The 18,200-nt window shown below is 40.7% G+C and overlaps 2 protein-coding genes and 1 long non-coding RNA gene across 16 annotated transcripts; 1 reads left to right on the top strand and 2 right to left on the bottom strand.

Annotated features, from left to right (window-relative positions):
* The first annotated feature begins 47 nt into the window (after positions 1 to 47).
* On the top strand, positions 48 to 14,940 carry mak (male germ cell-associated kinase). 13 transcript variants are annotated; one of them, XM_036006822.1, is made up of 18 exons: positions 136 to 280; positions 1,674 to 1,769; positions 2,066 to 2,177; positions 2,299 to 2,439; positions 3,714 to 3,768; positions 4,179 to 4,300; positions 5,911 to 5,993; positions 6,837 to 6,969; positions 7,135 to 7,306; positions 8,301 to 8,468; positions 9,291 to 9,545; positions 9,842 to 10,053; positions 10,369 to 10,508; positions 10,948 to 11,091; positions 12,566 to 12,652; positions 13,321 to 13,440; positions 13,730 to 13,825; positions 14,062 to 14,940. In XM_036006822.1, exons 4-18 carry the CDS (start codon positions 2,336 to 2,338, stop codon positions 14,220 to 14,222), a joined length of 2,052 nt encoding a protein of 683 aa, XP_035862715.1. In that variant the 5' UTR covers positions 136 to 280; positions 1,674 to 1,769; positions 2,066 to 2,177; positions 2,299 to 2,335; the 3' UTR covers positions 14,223 to 14,940. The 13 variants fall into 13 exon arrangements, with proteins under 13 accessions (XP_035862716.1, XP_035862719.1, XP_031157201.1 ...); XM_036006823.1 differs by lacking the exon at positions 1,674 to 1,769 and having other exon boundaries at positions 48 to 280; positions 2,302 to 2,439; XM_036006826.1 differs by lacking the exon at positions 1,674 to 1,769 and having other exon boundaries at positions 48 to 280; positions 13,763 to 13,825.
* Positions 673 to 6,635, bottom strand: LOC116051098. The gene is made up of 3 exons (XR_004105267.1): positions 6,522 to 6,635; positions 6,446 to 6,468; positions 673 to 686 (listed from the first exon to the last, which is right to left on the bottom strand). It is a non-coding gene; the product is annotated as an uncharacterized LOC116051098 (long non-coding RNA).
* Positions 14,941 to 14,981: 41 nt separating the features above from the next.
* tmem14ca (transmembrane protein 14Ca) lies at positions 14,982 to 17,075 on the bottom strand. 2 transcript variants are annotated; one of them, XM_031301342.2, is made up of 5 exons: positions 16,946 to 17,075; positions 16,111 to 16,195; positions 15,675 to 15,776; positions 15,426 to 15,513; positions 14,982 to 15,175 (listed from the first exon to the last, which is right to left on the bottom strand). In XM_031301342.2, exons 2-5 carry the CDS (start codon positions 16,184 to 16,186, stop codon positions 15,118 to 15,120), a joined length of 324 nt encoding a protein of 107 aa, XP_031157202.1. In that variant the 5' UTR covers positions 16,187 to 16,195; positions 16,946 to 17,075; the 3' UTR covers positions 14,982 to 15,117. The 2 variants fall into 2 exon arrangements, with proteins under 2 accessions (XP_031157202.1, XP_031157203.1); XM_031301343.2 differs by having other exon boundaries at positions 16,943 to 17,049.
* Positions 17,076 to 18,200: the final 1,125 nt, after the last annotated feature.

Below are 18,200 nucleotides of genomic sequence, written 5' to 3'. Positions count from 1 at the left end.
GACTGTATATAAGAAGGTTGATATGATGTTGAAGGTTTTACATTTCCGCAGTCCCACAAATCAATGCGCCCGCACGCCCCACTCGTCACCTGGCAACGGGCAACAAGCTTCGCGTTTGTGTGTACGTTTCCATGGGGAGCAGTCACGCGCACACACACGCACCCTATCGGAGCGAGGTATGGGCCATGGTCTAGGCTACTCCGTGGGTTTTATTTTAAAGAAACGTCGTGCTATCAGCAGGCCCAGACAACGGTCAAGGAAGGAGCTACGCCCCTAAATGGTGAGTTTAAAACTATAAGAGAACGACTAAAAAGAAGGGCGAAACAGAGGAATAGGCCTGAACAAAGATGTTTGAAGAGCTGAACTGTCAAGCTGACATCAACAAATGTTTCTCTAGTTTTGACCTTTTTTCTGAAAAGCTACACTGTCTATTTTGACGGAAGTTTACATAACGTTAGTTCATCAAAGCTGTTATTTCTTAGAGTTAGGTTAACGTCAACACGTTAACTTCTAGCTGATGCGTGTTACGTTGAGTATATAGTTAACAGTTATGAAAAGCAATTAACTAACGTTATACATTTATTTTACCCAGTAATTACATTTAGAGGTTATGATCAAATGTAACATAGGCTACTCTGTTTCTTTTCTACTGGTCAGGTTGGTGTCCACAATATACTGTAATTGACCTTGAATAGCTTCCCTAACGTCATGTGGCCTGGATAGGCTACATCCTAATTCCCTTTAATTCCCTCCACAACATATGTGCCATATGTGAAAGCTGAATGCAGGCCAGCAGTCCTCGACTCGACTCGTCCTAGTGCTTATTGTTGCAGTGAGAGTGGGGCATCAAGCAGGGTATTGTTTAGAGGAATCATTTCTACCTTGCAGTGGAAAAAGGACAAATGGAGAAGTCAATATACAGCATGCTAAAATTAGGACAAATCTTTAAACATTTACGTATTGTTAATTGCACCGAGGATTTATTCGTTAAACGATTACCAGGAGTCATAGTACTAAATCCAGTTAGGACATTCTCTTTGGATGGGAGTTCCTGGCCCCATTCAATGAAATAAACAATAATCTTATTTTGTTTAGCAGGCCTTGGCTTACCTGCAACTGTATTTCCTTTAACCTAAATACAGCAGGTCAGTGAGGAGACAGGTTCTAACACACTTTACTTAAGTTTCATGAAAATAGCTGACAAATGGAATTCAAATCCTTGTGTGTACGCATTGGGCTGCAACCAATATATAACTATATAACATTAATAAATAAAAAAATAAAAAAGAGGCTCTATGGATTAGTGCAGGATGTGCAAAAGTTCAGGAATACATACATGGGTCTTCTATTTGAGAAACCAAACATCTACTAGACAACCCAGCATGCATCCTCAATGCTCAATGATGAACACAGCTTAAAAGGCTTCAGGGGAGGCTACTCAATTTACCTTATTGTCTCTTAAGTATTAGACAGGAGGCCAATGTGAGAATACACAGTATGTGCTTATGATACAATTGCATTGAAATAAGGGACATGTTAATGGCAGCATGGTGCAACCTAAAACAAAAAAGTGGACAGCTATGCATTTTCTAGATAAATAAAGTATATTAGTGTCACTAGAGTCTGACAACAACAACTAAGTCTGTTTTCGGTTCTGTTATTTTTTTTTAAAGGATGAATATCCAACATAACAGTGTGATCACTGAGGCCTGTGGCGTCAATCCAATCCTCTTGCCAGGCAGGGTGCTTGGGGAAGGTAGTCGATGCCGGTAAGCATGATGGTGATGTAACGTCCTATTTACATCCCCGTTGGCCTAATCTGCCTAGGGCTGGCTTTGTCATCTTCCCTGGGTGGCCATGTTGTAGCCTCCTACTAGTGAGACACACACCTAATCCTCCTCACTGAAGGAAAAAACAAGAAGTGGTCCTCGCTTTTCTTTGTCCTCAGATCTCATAAAATATTTCCAGGAGCGGGTAACGCTTCTACCTTTATATTTTTATGTATTTGTAGTTGATTGGTGTGTATCTGCTGCAGCTGATTTTTATGTCTTTACTGTCACTGAAGGATCGCAAAGGCACGGTGTGGACTTTTGGCTGATCTACTGTATATCCCTGGGATCCAACCTTTCTAACAACGGATCAGTTACTGCAGGATGAGTTTGGAACTTCAAGAATCGGTGAGCATTGTGACATAATGGCCCGGTGAAACCTCCTGGTAAAGGAACAATTGAACACTTCTGTAGAAGAGACATTTGATCAATGCGTCTGCACTGTGTTTCCTCAACATGTTTTGCGCAGCAGGAAAGTTAACAAGCTGATGAAACCGTCTTGAGAGATGATGAATCGTTACACCACCCTGAGGCAGCTGGGTGATGGCACCTACGGCAGCGTGCTGATGGGGAGAAGCAACGAATCAGGAGAACTGGTGGCTATCAAGAGGTCAGGATGTTGAGCATTTATGAAATTGAAATATTGTCTCTCTTTGTTAGAGCATAACTATGTATCAATATAACATGAATATTGTGAGAGAGTTTGGTTGGTTATTTTGATACTGTGATATAGTTTAAATTTGTCTTTTTCTCCCTTTATTTATCCCGCGAGGGGAAATTCACAATTTTCACTCTGTTAGTTACAGTTGCACACACATTAAACACAGGTCTGAATTACACACATGCTCAGGACCTATACATGTTGTACACACTAATGGAGAGATTTCAGAGTGAGGGGGCTGCTCCGTGGAGGAGCGTCCTGAGCAGTTGGGGGTTCGGTACCTTGGTAGTCCCCAGGAGGTGACCTGACACCTCTCCAGCAACCAATCCACGCTCCAGCCGTACGGGGACTTGAACCTGCGACCCTCCGGTTCCCAATCCAACTCCCCACCGACTGAGCTACTACCACCCCCACCCCCCCTTTAGTTTTAAAGGCTTCTTTACACAATAGTGAAGTTATACAATTCAGTGAACATCATATCAAAAGAAATTCAAAGTCAAGTTTAGGACTACTGGTTTCCTGCTATCACCAGGCCAAACAAACTAGCTGACATGCCTTTGTTTCAGCAGCATGGCAGCAGGGTTCAATAATAGATGAGAAACCGGGGAGATGCGTCCACTGTTTGATCATTTGGTTACCATGCAAGACAATACATGTGGTGACGGTGAAAGGGAGTGAAAGTAGAGGGAGTGTGTCAGGTTGCTGACATTGTGGAAGCGATGACCGAAAACTGGCAGGTGCCCAAAGAGGAGAAGAAGATATCTGCACATTGAGTAACTCTTACATAATTCCAGTTAGAGGGAGACGTAACATTGATCAGAGAAGATTAAGCTATCGTAAAGGTGTCCCGTATACCAGCTGCTGTGTGCTTTTAATGTACATAGCAACACATGCTGCGATAAAACCGACAACTTATTACATTAATAAATACATACATTCAGATTCATTCATGTGGAGAAAATAAAACACTGGTAAAGCCGATACAGTTTAGAATATCAATTTACTTTACAGTTTTCGGCTTTTGCTGGTTTTGTTCTTGAAATGAAATGAGCTGTAATTAGAGACACCGTTAAAAAGCTGAATTATTGATTGAGACAAACAAAGGGAATTTGTAAAGGTAGTGACTCTACTGTATGTTGGGCGTAATTTATATGGCCTCCTTTAGTCAATGTATATCTGATCTGTACTCTAAACTAATGTCGGGTTTTGCCTTTCTTTCACAGGATGAAGAGGAAGTTTTATTCATGGGAAGAATGTATGAACCTAAGAGAGGTGAAGGTAAGGATGGTGATGCTTTGGGCAGGTTATGGGCCAGCAGTACTTCCAGAGATGGAAATATATTAAATTTTTTCATGGGAAGATAATGCTGAGTGATTTTAACAATAATGCACGGTACTCCTTAAATGTTGTTGCCAGTTCCAGTTGTCTGAAAAGCTTTATTTGTGTATCTTTGCATCTAGAACAATGCAAATCAACTATGTAACTCATGCTTTAAAATGTCACACACTGGAACATTCTGCAATGTGCCTTTTACCGACTGAAGCTTCAACTTACAGTAGCTACCTTACCTGACAGTATTCCTTCTCTCTGGAATTCTCTGATTCACAATCGTAAACATTTAATGTCTTTGTAGAACAAATCTGTGTGATTAAATAAGTGCCTTTTTTCCATGATTTGTCACACACCAGTCGCTAAAGAAGCTTAACCATGCGAATGTGGTGAAACTGAAGGAGGTAATCAGAGAGAATGACCACCTCTACTTTGTCTTTGAGTATATGAAGGAGAACCTCTACCAGCTTATGAAAGACAGGTAAGAGGAGAAATACCACACCTTACAATGCAAATGTATGTACGAGGTGTATAACACAGTGGTCTAGTTTGACATCATTACCGTAACACAGAGTTCCCAAATTTCAGCATCTGGTCAGGAGCTTCCACTCTGCATCACAAGCCGTACAGGGCCAATTTGCCACGAAAAAGGTTTAGACACTTATTAACACGGATGTGATGCGATTTAAAGGATCTCATGGGATCCAATGGTTTCCAGTGGAACATTTTGTATTTCTGTCAATACAACATGCTCTCACAGGTTCACCCTTGTCGTGCATTAGGGCTCTGTAAAAGCTGTCACCAGACAAACACCTTCTCTAAGGAAAGCCCTGATGCTTTTGCTAGTTTGGAAACCCCAGGTGTACACTGGACGTACACACTGAGTGCGGATCAGGCCGCATTTTTCAGTTCGAGCCCGGCCCGCGTCCGACAGAGCAGTAACCGAACCCGACCCGAGCCCGACAGGCATTAAGATATTTATGTCTGAGCCCGACCCGAGCCCGAAACAGTTAAAAACTCGTTTTTTTTCTCATACTAATGACACATACGTTTGTTTGTGTGGAAAGCCCGCTTTTATTAAGCAACTGTAGGAAGGCATTCGGAAATGTCAACAGATGAGCGCATCAGCGCACATGGGGCAACAAGCGCACGTTAACACAGGCTACATAATAAGCTTTTTTAAATTTAAAATGTTCAGTGCCTTATTGTGCTGATGTGACCGAGCCCGACCCGAACCCGAACATCATTTCTAAATATCTGTCCGAACCCGGCCCGGCCCGTCGGGTACGGGCTCGGTTCGGGTATCCATCCTCTAGTAGCCTACACACGCCTGGGTTTGTCACCTGTGAAAGGCAAAAAGCAGACTAGGAAGTCAAGGAAGCACCTGATGTTTTTAGAGCATATTTCCATGTGTGCTTTGTGTTTCAGCATACTTTACCAGTTAGTTAGTGTGTGTGTGTGTGTGTGTGTGTGTGTGTGTGTGTGTGTGTGTACAAAGACACATTTTATAGAATGTTGTTGTTATCAGCAGGCTCATTCAATCAATTTTATGTTCACAGAAAAAAATTGTTCCCTGAATCAGTGATAAGAAACATAAGCTTTCAGATTTTACAAGGCCTGTCATTTATTCACAAACATGGTAGGTGTACTGTGTTCACTTCTTGCCTTGCAAGTGCATGAGAGTGGTTGCATACTGCAAGATTCATTGAACAGCTACACAGCGTCAAAATAATGAATAAACCATAAAGCTATGAAATATGGAAAATGTAACAAATCCTGAATTTGATTAATTGATCAGAATCTTGTAGTTTGTGAACCCTTCATAACTGCCTCATCTAACTTAGTGATCTGCATTTCTTTAATTAATGGATGTGTGCAAGTTTTACAAATCTTACAGAGACTCATTCATACAAACCTTGTTCATGTGTAAAGGCAAACACATTCACAGCCAGCCTGTATTCACCTTGCAGGACATGCTTCCACACATCCAGAACGCATGTGCTTTTCGGGATATCTCTTTTAACTGCTTTTCTTTCATTTCTCTTTTACCCCTTTTTTCCTTCCTGTTCTATCTCTTTGGTCTGCTGTTAGAGAGAATAAGATGTTCTCAGAGAATGAAATTAGGAACATCTTGTTTCAAGTGATATCTGGGTTGGCTTTTGTACATAAGCATGGTAAGAGGCTTTACTCTATCATCCTTTACCTGCTCAAAAGTAGCATGACGTTTCAGTAGTTGGTTTGGGTGTATATTGTGCAATGTTTTGCATTTTAGTGTGACCCTCAGATAGAACACCACAAAGTATGTACATTACAATGTATGTAAAGTGCATGTGATATACTTGTTTCATTCTGTATGCCTACTAGTGTTTATGCTTAGATCCATTTAAGACACCTTGGCCATGATATATTTTATAATAGCATCAAACATTTCAGCTCCATTGGGTATACGTGTTTCATCAGCATCAGCATCACTTTCATTTCACAAAGTCACAGTCTATGGTTTTGCCCATGTCTCTTCATGCTTAGAATTTGGATCATGTAGCGTTACATCTGTATCTACAAATTGCCTTCATATGCAAATACTTTTTATTAGCAGAATACATTTTAAAGGAAAAATAATGCCAACTTTCATGTGGCAACTAAAGTACTCTCCAATCTTCCTGTACAAACCTAGTACAAAAGTACAAACCTAATCTTGCTACTCCAAGCAAGATTAGGTCATTAAACCAGCTTGGTTAAGGTTAGAGAAACAGTGTGGCCATGGTTAAATAATAAAAATGTCAATGTCAAATACTCAGGACTTGAAAACAGTCCTTCAAACCTAGGCCACCGCTGTCGAAGACAAATATACACCTATTCCCAGGCTCATCAGTTTTCCCTTTCTTGTGCTATCTGAATTCTACAGTGAAAGTAAAATACTAATATAAAATAGCTGCATATGATTGTAATTAGGTCCTTTGGCCATTTAGACTTTACTCTATACACAGTGGCTCAGCTTGACATTAACCTCTCTACAGGTTTCTTTCATCGAGACATGAAGCCAGAGAATCTGCTGTGCATGGGTCCAGAACTGGTCAAAATAGCAGATTTTGGACTGGCCAGAGAGATCCGCTCCAAACCTCCCTACACAGACTATGTATCAACCAGATGGTGAGAGTAGTGTCTAGGCATCAATAGCCATCTAAAACACAGAGGAAAGCTTATGCATCAATTACAGTGTGCTAGACCGCTTGTGAGTTTAGCCCTGTACAATTCACATTGTGAGCATCATGCTCTGTTTTTATGTTAGTTTATTTGAGTATGCCCTCTGTCCAGGTACCGCGCTCCCGAGGTCCTGCTCAGGTCGTCGACTTACAGCTCTCCTATCGACCTGTGGGCTGTGGGCTGCATCATGGCTGAACTCTACACCCTCAGACCTCTTTTCCCTGGGAACAGTGAAGTGGATGAGATCTTTAAGATCTGCCAAGTCCTAGGCACCGTCAAAAAGGTGAGAAGAAACTGAATGCAGAGAGGTGGAAATGATTGACCTTTATTCAGGGTTTTAACTGTGTGAAATGAATTGATGTCCCAAATGATATGACTAAGCTTATTTAGAGAAAATATCTTTACCATTTAAAAATAAATAGTACGTAAGTAGGCCAGGGGCAAAGTGTTCCTCCCTCTGTGGTTCAAAGCAGCTTAAGTGTGCTCCATGCTGAACACTTCATTTCAAAGGCTTTCTCCAAATCCATTACTATTCCCTATGATTGCTAAGCAATGTTTGAGCCCATTTTTGGTATGACCTGGTCAGGAACTGAGTCTGTTACCTCAACCACAAGGGCTGCCATTCAGTGCCACTGATGTATATGTTACATTGTTCATGGATGTATTATTATTTTATTATATTTAATTATATTTATTATAAAAGCATACAAGTCATATTTTTAATTAATATATATTTTACGATATATTGTATAATTGCATTGGAAACTCTTCCATCAAAACTGTAGATGGTGTTTACCAGATGTGTTCAGGTGGTGTTGGATCTTTTCTGCATTATAATACATAATCTACACCGAGGGGGGCATACACCATGTCATGGACCCTCACAAGGCCAAAGGACACAAAGATGTCCAATCCGAATCTACAATAATGTACTTAAATTGCCATAAAACCTGTTTGCCTTCTCTCACATCACCCATCATGTTTCTCACATGATTACCATGCTCTACTTAGGTAGCAATAGACAGTGTAAAATAAATGATTTATCCACACTGAGATTATAAATTGAAGTTTCTATATGTTTACATAGACATGCAAATGATACATTTGACGTTTAAAATCAACTTTAGCAAAGTGGGGTGGATTATAAAAAAGAACATTTCCAGTGGTGAGATATTTTAAATATAAACATTAGCAAAAGACAATCTCACAACTCAATCTGTAAACACTTGTTTAATAAATATAATAATTAATAACCATCTGATTGTTTCTCTCCGTAGACAGATTGGTCAGAGGGCTACCAACTGGCTTCTGCTATGAACTTTCGCTTCCCCCAATGTGTGCCGACCCACCTGAAGACCCTCATCCCTAATGCCAGCAATGAGGCTATCGCCCTGATGAGGGACATGCTGCAGTGGGACCCCAAAAAAAGACCCACTGCTGTGCAGGTAGGCAAATCTGAGCCGTAAGGTTGAGTCTAAAGGTCTGGAAGTACAGTCAGAAGTCAAGGCTTTATTTGCCGCATCTGTTCAATGTAAATGCCATGTATTGGGAGTGAAAGTATTAAGTATGGATCTGCATATATATATATATATATATATATATATATATATATATATATATAGTATAACCTAGACTCCAAGGACCTTTGGGACATCATTTCATATTAAACCTAAAAAACATACCTGTCCTCAGAGAAGCAATTTCCATTACAGTGCAACACTCTCCACTACATGCAGATTATCTGTTGTCCCAATACTGAGATTGCATTAGCATCCTAATCCCAGTCATTTTAAGTAGTGCTAAAGCCACTATTCATTCCCTCCACCTTTGCTGGTGTGCCCTGCGTCACATGTACATATCATGTACATCACATGGTCATTACATAGTCAGACATAATTTCCAGTCCACTGAGACAGTTGGATTGCTCTGAGGGCCTCAAAGAGGAAACACCTTTTCAGCGGGAGTGACGGTGCTTTTCTATTCTGTGCTTACAAAGCTCCCAGGTGTAGGAGGCACATCTAGTTTTAGCCTTTTCTAAGGAAACAATTCAAGTTCATTTTAAATGTACTCAGCAAAAAAAATAATTATAATAATAATCTGAATGGGATACAGTCTACACTGCATGTCCATCATTCTAACATGCTTCTGTGTCAAATGATTATACTTATTTGGTTTATTCTAAGTTCATGGGAAGTTACATGATGTTCTGATTGTACTAGAAAACAATGCTTGCAGAATAACAGAATAACAAAGATCTCCCTGTCTAGGCCCTGCGTTACCCGTACTTCCAGGTAGGCCAGATCTTAGGGCCTCGTCCTCAGAGCCAGGAGGTCAAGAAGGTCCAGGCCAGGCCGCTGGCCCAGAACCAGGTCTCAGAGTCCAAGGCTGATCCCCAGCAGTCTTCCTCTGAGTCCAAAGCCTCCACATCCTCCTCCAGGAACCAACAGCAGCAACATCATCAGCCTCTTCAGCAGATTCCCCTTCCCCAAACTGAGAGTAAACCAGCCGGCCTCTGCCAGGCGGTGAGTGTCAAATCACAACCTTTATTGTATTTCATGCTAAATAGAATGAAAGAATGAAAGCACCTAAGATTATGCAGATGCAGAGACTATCTTAGTCAGGATTTGTCGCAATACTAATACATAAAGTAGAACTTCTGGCCCCTGACTTTGCATGTTAGACGCCTCTTCCAAGGAGTAAGACGTGTAGCACAATTAAAGCAGCTGGAATTAAGTTAGAGTTAAGTTAGTTCGGCAGATTTGATCAATTTAAATGTGACCAGTTGTGTGGACGCCTGTTGTATTGTCTGCTTCTGCAGAAAGCAGCATCGCTGGGCAGCGAGAACAGCAATGGTGGTGGTGGTGGGATGGGGGTACTGAAGAGTGGCCGTCGTCGCTGGGGCCAGACAGTGGCCAAGACCTTGGACAGCTGGGAGGAATCCGACCCCTTGGAAACCGCCGCCTCCAACTCCAAGAAACCCAGCCTGGGGAACGCAGAGGAACAGAGGAGCCCTAAGGAGCACCGCCCACAGTAAGTGCTGTTATGGCCTACTGGATTGGCAATTTGACAAAAATGTAAGCTTTGACAATGGAGCAGTGCATTGCAGAATACTAAAAATGTGTGTTAAATGTAGCTGTCTCATGCATCTTGCATTATTTAAGATGGTAGTAGGTTATCATAGTTGTGAAGCATTTTATCATTGTCATATAGTTAATGACACCTGTATATAAAATATTTTCTGCCCAATCTGTCTATGAATGCAGCAATCTATAGGTGTAGCAGGACTCACATTCAAGATGTTTTGGGCACAGACCTTTACTGTAAGTCACTGGTTTCTGTTTTCAGGCCCAAGGAGCATAAACCTCTGTATTCCTTCAGCACAGTCACTAAGCTACCCAACAATGTTAAGATTGGTCAAATGGACTCCAATCTCCCAGGATCTGCTGCACGACAGCACTATCTGAGCCAGTCACGATACTTGCCAGGTAAGACTGCACGACTAACAGCCAATCAGGTCATCTTAATGATTGGAAAGAGGTCACCAAAACGTAGTGTTATTCAAGCAATCTTTCCATTGTCTTTATGGTTTTGCATCATCTCTTAAACTCCCATGGGAATGTATTTATATGCTTTGTTTTATCTGTGTCAGGTCAGATTTATTGTCCAGCATGACTGCTGGTAGATCTAGTTCATTTTTGAAAAATAGCCTCTGTAACTAATGCTGTGCCTGAATGACAGTTACTAACTCAAAACTCAAATCATTGATTTCAGTAACGCAAACGACAATAAATTATGGTCATTAAAACAAGCATTGTCCTCATATCAAGTAAAAACAATCAGGCATCATTGCGTTCAACTGGAGCCACCTGAGCAGCCAGTTTCACAAAAAATACAACATTATCACATCATTTCTGTTGCTTTAAGGGTTGATCGGCAAGAATCAGACTCCTGGAGAGAAGGAGCTGAGTGGTATGACGCTGCGGGACCTGTGGGAGAACTCCTCAAACGCTGTAAATAAACCGCTTGCTCCTATTGGAGGAGGATTATCTGTCACCAGAGCCAACGCAGGTGAGGACTGACGTCTAATGTCGAGGTGGGAAGAGGTTTGATGGAGTGTGCAGGGAGTGGGGCTCAGGTTTCCAGATTCCACTAACGTGTTAAAGAAATCATATCTGACAAAATAAACTGTCAACAGCTTGTAGAGCTCCTGTAATGTAGAAAGGAATTGAAGGACTTGTGGTCCAGGATATTTATGAATTTCTTTTCAAGTTTTTCAAGTAGAATCAAAAAACAATTTGTCACCAAATAAGGGCCTTTCAACCCAAGTATCCTGTTGCATTTGCCAGTTTTTGTGTCTTTTTCTATGTTTATTTCACACCCTCGTCTTAACAAACATGTTTTAAATAACACATTGGACCTAATGTGGATGTACAATGTGTAACTTTACAGAACATATGCAGACTTGCAATGTCCAACAACAACAACAAAAACACTGTAACTCTTCCAGCAAAAATTACAATCTTTTTGAGAATCTATAACTGAGCTAACACACGATGTCTGGCAACAAAATTAGACAGTAACCCTACTTCTTTTGCATTTTGAAATGCGGTGGAAACCTGGCGACTGTCAGTGTCATCTACTGTTACATAATATGACACTGTCCTCTTTGTGCCACGAAAGCACTACATGCTAATGACGCAGGTAATGTCTCCTGATCAGTAGTTATGGAGCCATTGACAAAGCAGTGTTAGGAGTGAGCCTAAGTGTCTGTGACTTTAGAGAAGGGAGACCTCTATAAATCATTTGTCATGTAGACAGACACACAATATGGGTCCCCGCTGTGCTCTCTTCTTCTCTCTCTTTCTTTCACCTCGTCTCTCCCTCTCCGTTGCTTATTCATGAGATTAAGACCGTCAGTGTAAGATCAAGTGTTTCTTGGCCTTCAACTGCACCCCCTGCTCATTTGTTCCAGGCAGCGCTCACACACACACACACTGTTTGTTTTGGTACACCTATCACTCATAAGTGTCATTTTTCATTCAAACCAAGAACAAGCACTTTTCTTTTTTTGTGTGTCTCTTTCTGCTAACTTTAGCTTAGATGCAGCTGCATCAGTGGAGGTCATCCCTATGTTCCCCGAGCGGGGAACATTGGACCCTTTTTTAGAAAAAAGGTCCTATGTTCCCCTGTAGGAATACATACCGGAGAGCACAGGACCCTTTTTCTGGAAAAGGGTCCTATGTTCCCCGCAATCTATCAGGTTAGGGTTAGGGTTAGGGTTAGCCATGGAATTTGGCAGTAATGGTGGAAAAAGTAACAGACCGGGGAACATAGGATCCATTTTTTGAAAAAGGGTCCTATGTTCCCCAGTCTCATACAAAGAGGGGAACATAGGACCCGGGGAAGATAGACACACTCCCCATCAGTGCTAACATGTACATGCTAGTTTTCTCTCAGTTGTCTCATCCATTTCTATTTTTCTCCTTTTTCTCTCCGATTGCATGCATATCTCCTCCGACTCTACTTTTTGGTGTGGGACTAGAAGAGAATGCTTCTAAATCTGAGGATAGCCCACCAGAGAAAACGGTTGTTAAAGAGAGAATACTGGAGAAAATAGATCTCTCCAAAGGTATTGCATTGAGATGACTTCACGTGAACTGTTTTGTTGTATTTGACAGTTTGAAGCAATGGTGCACATTTACTTATAATTGACTATGCTAACGCTATTTCTTATACAAACATTGTAGCTGTAGTTAGTGTGTTGGCTGATGCAACAAGCTTCAGGTATTCAGCCAGTGACTTATTAACATGTGAAAGAAACCAGCTGCCAAAGGCTCTGCAGGAGACAAGGGTACAAATACACAGTTTAACCAGAGAACTAAGAACTCCAGTTGCTAAATAGATGTTAAATGGCACTACAACATCTTCATAAGGGAACAATGAGGCTTTTTCACTAATGACACTGATAAGCATCTGTGGCTGCTGCTGAAGCAGATCGATGGAGTCGCTGGAAAAGCTGAATGACTTCAATCACTCGGCCGCCTTATGTGTTTGGGTCCTCAGTGGCTGTTGCATATGCAGCAGCTGCTTCACACTAATCATTTGTATCAGTAAAACCATGTGTGAGAACATCTATTAGGTGTGTTTACTGAAGGTTCTTCATTTGTATGTTTTTGTGTTTTAAATGGTGCATATTATTTCAGCTTATATTATGCTGACTAGAAGCTAATGGTGGCTGGGTACCTAGAGGTTGTAATACATCAAAAAAATAAAGAGCCATTCTTTCTCCTCTTTTAGGGAACTTTGTAAGCACCAAATACAACCTCTCTGGCGGTTATATCCCATCATTCCAAAAGAAAGAGGTGGGCTCAGTTGGACAGAGAATCCAGCTTGCCCCTTTGGCTGGCCAGCACACAAGTAAGATTTTGTTCCATCTATGTAACTCTAACAAAATAATTCTTTTAGATCAGATAACCTCCCTCCCCAAGTCCACACTTATCTGGCTCAAAAGGTTGCACTCCCCATCAAGTCTTTAAGTAAATACTGTTTCCGTATTCTGTAATAACTACTTTCTTGTGGCCATGCCGAACTATTCCTACTCCTTTACTCCTTTTCTCTATTCTCTCTCTACAGTTTCTTACTTGCAATGTTTCCATCCAAACTCTCACTCACTGGGACTGTTTCTCCCCTTTTTCCACTCTTTCAGTCAATCTTTCTTCTTCTCCTGATAATAAAATAGACAAATCGAAATCTGCGAAGCCCAAGCCCATATCCAACTCATCTTTGAGTGAAAGTAATGAAGGTATTACCATTTTCTAATAGTTGCTAGTAGGGTTTTGCTTGAGTCCTTGTGTTGATATTTTTAGAGAAAAAAAAAACGTTCCTGTATAGTTTGATTTTGCTTACCATAGTTGTGAAATTCTGTTTACTTTTAGCTGATGTCAATGTATCTTGCATTACATATAAAAGATACCTGGCTATATAGCTACTGTATATATTGGTGATGAGACAAACGGACTGACTGGCTTTTTCCTCCAGATTACGAGGGCTGGAAGAGGAGGGCAGACAGGACTCAGATGAAGGGGAGCAGCTACTCAGCCCTGGGGAAAACCTCTGGGAGTCTCCTGAGCAGAGCTCCGCCCGTGCAGCCTGTCCACGGCAGGGTGGACTGGACATCCAAATATGGCGGAAATCGGTAGTTCAGAAAGAGGGTCATACAGCTTCTACTGCTTGTTGCACTGTGTAGCCTACATGTTTGGCTAAGGAAGTTGACCCTACGCTGTTCTAAACACACTGAAACCTGAAGGAAACGCAGTATGTACCCTGAAAGAAATTACATCTTCAATATGGAGGTATCTGGTAGAGGACAAAAAGTAGTTGTACAAAGATGCACATCCCACATTCTTTGAGGAGACATTTTCAATGCCACACTGGGATCATTATTTTGTTTCCAGAGATGTAGGATCTAACTGTAAAAGTGCATGGAGTCTCCATGTTTTGGAGATAACCGCTGCCATGATGCTGAACCAAGACTAATACTGTCTGCAAGACAATCCCACTGTGTTCCTGAAGGATCCAGTGTGAGCCAATTCTACTGTTAGTGTTGGAGTATTCTGAGAAGGATTTAATTGTAGCATAGCATTTCATTTTTATACTCAGTTTATTAACAGTTTATTATTATTTTCAAGTATTGTTTTACTACTGACGCCAAGCATAAAACGGTCATTTATTAACGGCTCCTGCAATGCTATGTTCCCTCGGCTTCTAGTCTCACAAAACAATATTCTGTGTAACCGCTACAAAAATGATTACTTCAACTTATTCTGTGTACCGTGAGACAGCTGCACACCTCTTTGTATTATGCAATGAATTAAGTGAACATTTTGTAAACATTTTATACAAATAAAATCTATAAAAGTTCATAATGCATTCATTCAAAAAGGACAAGACAACTATTTGTATTATATAAACAAGGTATTATATTTCATCCTCAAATATACACTTTTACAAAATGACATTCATGTTCAACAGTAAATGACAAATGCTAACAGGCCGCTGCTGAAACAGAAGATGGGGTACATATCAGAAACTCCATCAGGACTCCTGGGGTTTCTGGAGCAATGCCATACCAAGCTTCCCCACCATCAGAAGACTGGAACAAGAAAAGAAAAAAGAAAATATATCATCCCTGTTCTCGACTTTTAGCTCAGGGAAGTAGAGATTTTGAGTTGCTTCAGAGTAGGAGTGATCATCTGGGATCAACAGTAAAGGTCTATTGAATGATCCCATCACAGACACATTTATCAAGTACATTCCCTCACCAGCACTCCTTGTTACTTCACCTTGAATATGTTTATGCATGTAAAATGAGTTAAGTCATATAAATGGTATAAGACGGATACCTTGCTCCAGCCATCAAGCCAGCTGGCATGAACTTCCTGGAACCGTAGAACCTCTTTCCCATGACGCCAGTCAAAGCTCCTGATGTAGCTTAAAGACAGCATGTGGTGGAAAATGTCAGTGGGGAATAGAAAATGTAAAGCATTATGACCACAGAGACACATCACTGTTCTTATTCAGAAACTCTTTACTTAGATTTTCAACCATGCAACACATATACACCAATTACAGTATATTCTTAGTATACCAACCGAGTGACACCCAAACATTATTGGCGTCATTGGAGATCTGGTAGGCGCCAAAACCTGCGAGGCCGCCGAAGAGAGCACCAGCAGCAAGGGATGGGACACTGCCTGAAAGACACAACACACAGCAGGTCAACTACTGCACCGGGTGTTCATAGGACCGAAGAGTATGCATAGACTGGTGTGTTATAGATAGACACATTTTAGTTGTATAGACCATGACAATAATTGAATGAACATGAAGGCAATTTGTTAACAAGTTTAATGTTTACAACACTCAATTTTAGAGATGCAGTAATGTATAAAAGAATGTCAAACAAGAAAAGAAACACCATTATATCATCAATAAACCTTTTAAAGGTGGTTAGGGACCTGAAAAGCGTATCCTTCCACATTTTCCATAGCAAATAGCTTACATAATCATACATAATCCAACACATACCTGCTTTCACATAACCGATGACTCCCCCGGTTGCGATAAGGGCTGCGTATCCATATCCTAGCCAATCCACAGACATGTTGGACACCTGCAAGGGCCACAGCGTGTGAGTGAGCAAACAAACTTGTAACTATAGACCTTTTTCACGGCAGACATGTTGACATGTCATAGTAGGAAAAGCACAGGTGTATTCAAAACCATTAATGATGGCTGCATTCCACTTAGGAGAGGCCCTGGTATTGTGCATGCTGACTCACTGAAATAGCTTACTGGGACACTTGATGGAATTGAGCCATCGTTAAGGTTATCAATTTCAGCTGTGCTTTTCCTACTATGACAAGTCAAAATGTCTGCTGTGAAAAAGGTCCATTCAATTCACACCATGACTTCCCGCTGCGAACCTAATATTACTTACTGATGCAAAAATACCTCAAGGACTGTCTGAGTGCAGCAACACAGAGCTGTTACAGAAAACTAGCTGAGGTAACAGAAAGCATAGAAACATTGTAGCATCCAAGAACGTTGTCCTGCTGTCACACAGCAGCGCTTGTCTGTTTTAGATCAGAAAACGTTACATTGTGGCCCCACTAACGATTAGTTGTGTGTGTGTCTGGCTTATTAGATAAGGCTAGCTCCTGTACAGAGTTTAGCACGCGCACCAGCAGCACAAACTAGCATCCCTGTTTTTACAACCATACACCGAATGCTTCGCTTACACGAAAGTTTACAGAATATGTTGCCTACGCCACTGTTTGTATGATAATTAGAACTTTAAACCTCTAAAAATGTAAAACATGAAAACTTAAAAGACAGATAGATAGCTAACGTTACATACAACCTTGCTCTTTCAGTTCGTCCTCTGTCACAACCAACTGCAGCCTGTGCTCCACCGAGCACAAATTATTGGTGCACATAACAAGCGGCAGGGTGCCTGATGGGAAATGTAGGCCATATTGCTTGGGAGGCAGGTGCTGCGTTCAGGAGAGGCGGAATTTCTACGAATAATAATAATTAATAATAAATTAATAAATAGGTTTATAGAGGGTGGCTTTTTTTCTGACACAGATTGTTCATATTCCTCAAGATCAAATTCGTGTTTTGTTTTTTTTCAAAACTTTGCATGACTTTCACCATATGAAATATCAAGTATGACATTAAAAAAAGATAAAGAATAAAACAATTGCACATTTCGCCAAATGTAGAGAACATAGCATATTCGGTTTGTTCTAAACATAACTTTCACCGCCTATTATAAATGCTATGTGTGTTATTGGCCTAATAAATGACGCTACACTAGCTGCTGCAGAAACCTGTTTAATGGCATGCAAAATAAATGTAACAAGAGTGTCTTCCTGTGTTTTCATGGGCAGAGGTCGTGATTACATCATAGCACTTCAGCTTTTTAATAAATCCCTACTGTGATTAATTAAGTGCAGCAGTAATTTCAATCACGCCTCTGTTCAAATTTCCAGAATGAGCAGTTATTTATATAGGCTATTTTATATGATCGTATATGTGTATTTTTAAGGTAGCCTACATTTCATTAGCCTACTTATGTTTATTAAACGTAGTATATTGTAGGATACATAATACATTTCTATGTCTTATGTTTATCTATGCACACAGACAATAAAAAAGCAATTTGAAACATGAATACTCATTATTATGTGTGCGATTAATGATTCATTAACATGTTTGACATAATTGAAGCATATAATTTGACACTCCCACCTATAAGACTGGTTATGTGCCATTGAGCAAAGCTTTCCCATCTGTTTCTACATTGATGCATTAGATAACAAAGCATTATTTTAAAGTAATTTGCTCTAAGGGACTGCGAGGACTTTTGTTGTTTGCCCTACATAAACAAAATATTATTTCACTGTAGGAGAGGGAAGAAACAGTGGGAACACTGAACCCTGAGTAATTATTAAAAAGTCGTCCTTATCATCTGCTAACTTCAGAGTCATGACACAGCAGTGCAATTCAATGTACTGAGGCCCCCCAGCACCACATCAAGTTCCCTTACAGTTCCTCAGACACCAGAGTGGGAACTGGTTTTATTTTTACGACCACAAGATGGCACCCCAGGA

This window comes from Sander lucioperca, chromosome 1 (assembly GCF_008315115.2).
Source record: "Sander lucioperca isolate FBNREF2018 chromosome 1, SLUC_FBN_1.2, whole genome shotgun sequence".
Classification (NCBI taxonomy): domain Eukaryota; kingdom Metazoa; phylum Chordata; class Actinopteri; order Perciformes; family Percidae; genus Sander; species Sander lucioperca.
Note: the sequence above shows the minus strand (reverse complement) of the source record. Positions and strands in the feature narration are given on the sequence as shown.

Bases quoted from the DNA above. Each gene is read 5' to 3' on its own strand.
- mak (XM_036006823.1), top strand. From the start codon at position 2,336: ATGATGAATCGTTACACCACCCTGAGGCAGCTGGGTGATGGCACCTAC. The intron at 8,469-9,290 runs GTAGGCAAATCT...CTCCCTGTCTAG, and splicing joins AAAGACCCACTGCTGTGCAG to GCCCTGCGTTACCCGTACTT. The intron at 11,092-12,565 runs GTGAGGACTGAC...GTGTGGGACTAG, and splicing joins TGTCACCAGAGCCAACGCAG to AAGAGAATGCTTCTAAATCT.
- tmem14ca (XM_031301342.2), bottom strand. From the start codon at position 16,186: ATGTCTGTGGATTGGCTAGGATATGGATACGCAGCCCTTATCGCAACC. The intron at 15,777-16,110 runs GTATGTGTTGGA...TGTGTCTTTCAG, and splicing joins CATCGGTTATGTGAAAGCAG to GCAGTGTCCCATCCCTTGCT. The intron at 15,176-15,425 runs GTATCCGTCTTA...TTCTTGTTCCAG, and splicing joins GGCTTGATGGCTGGAGCAAG to TCTTCTGATGGTGGGGAAGC.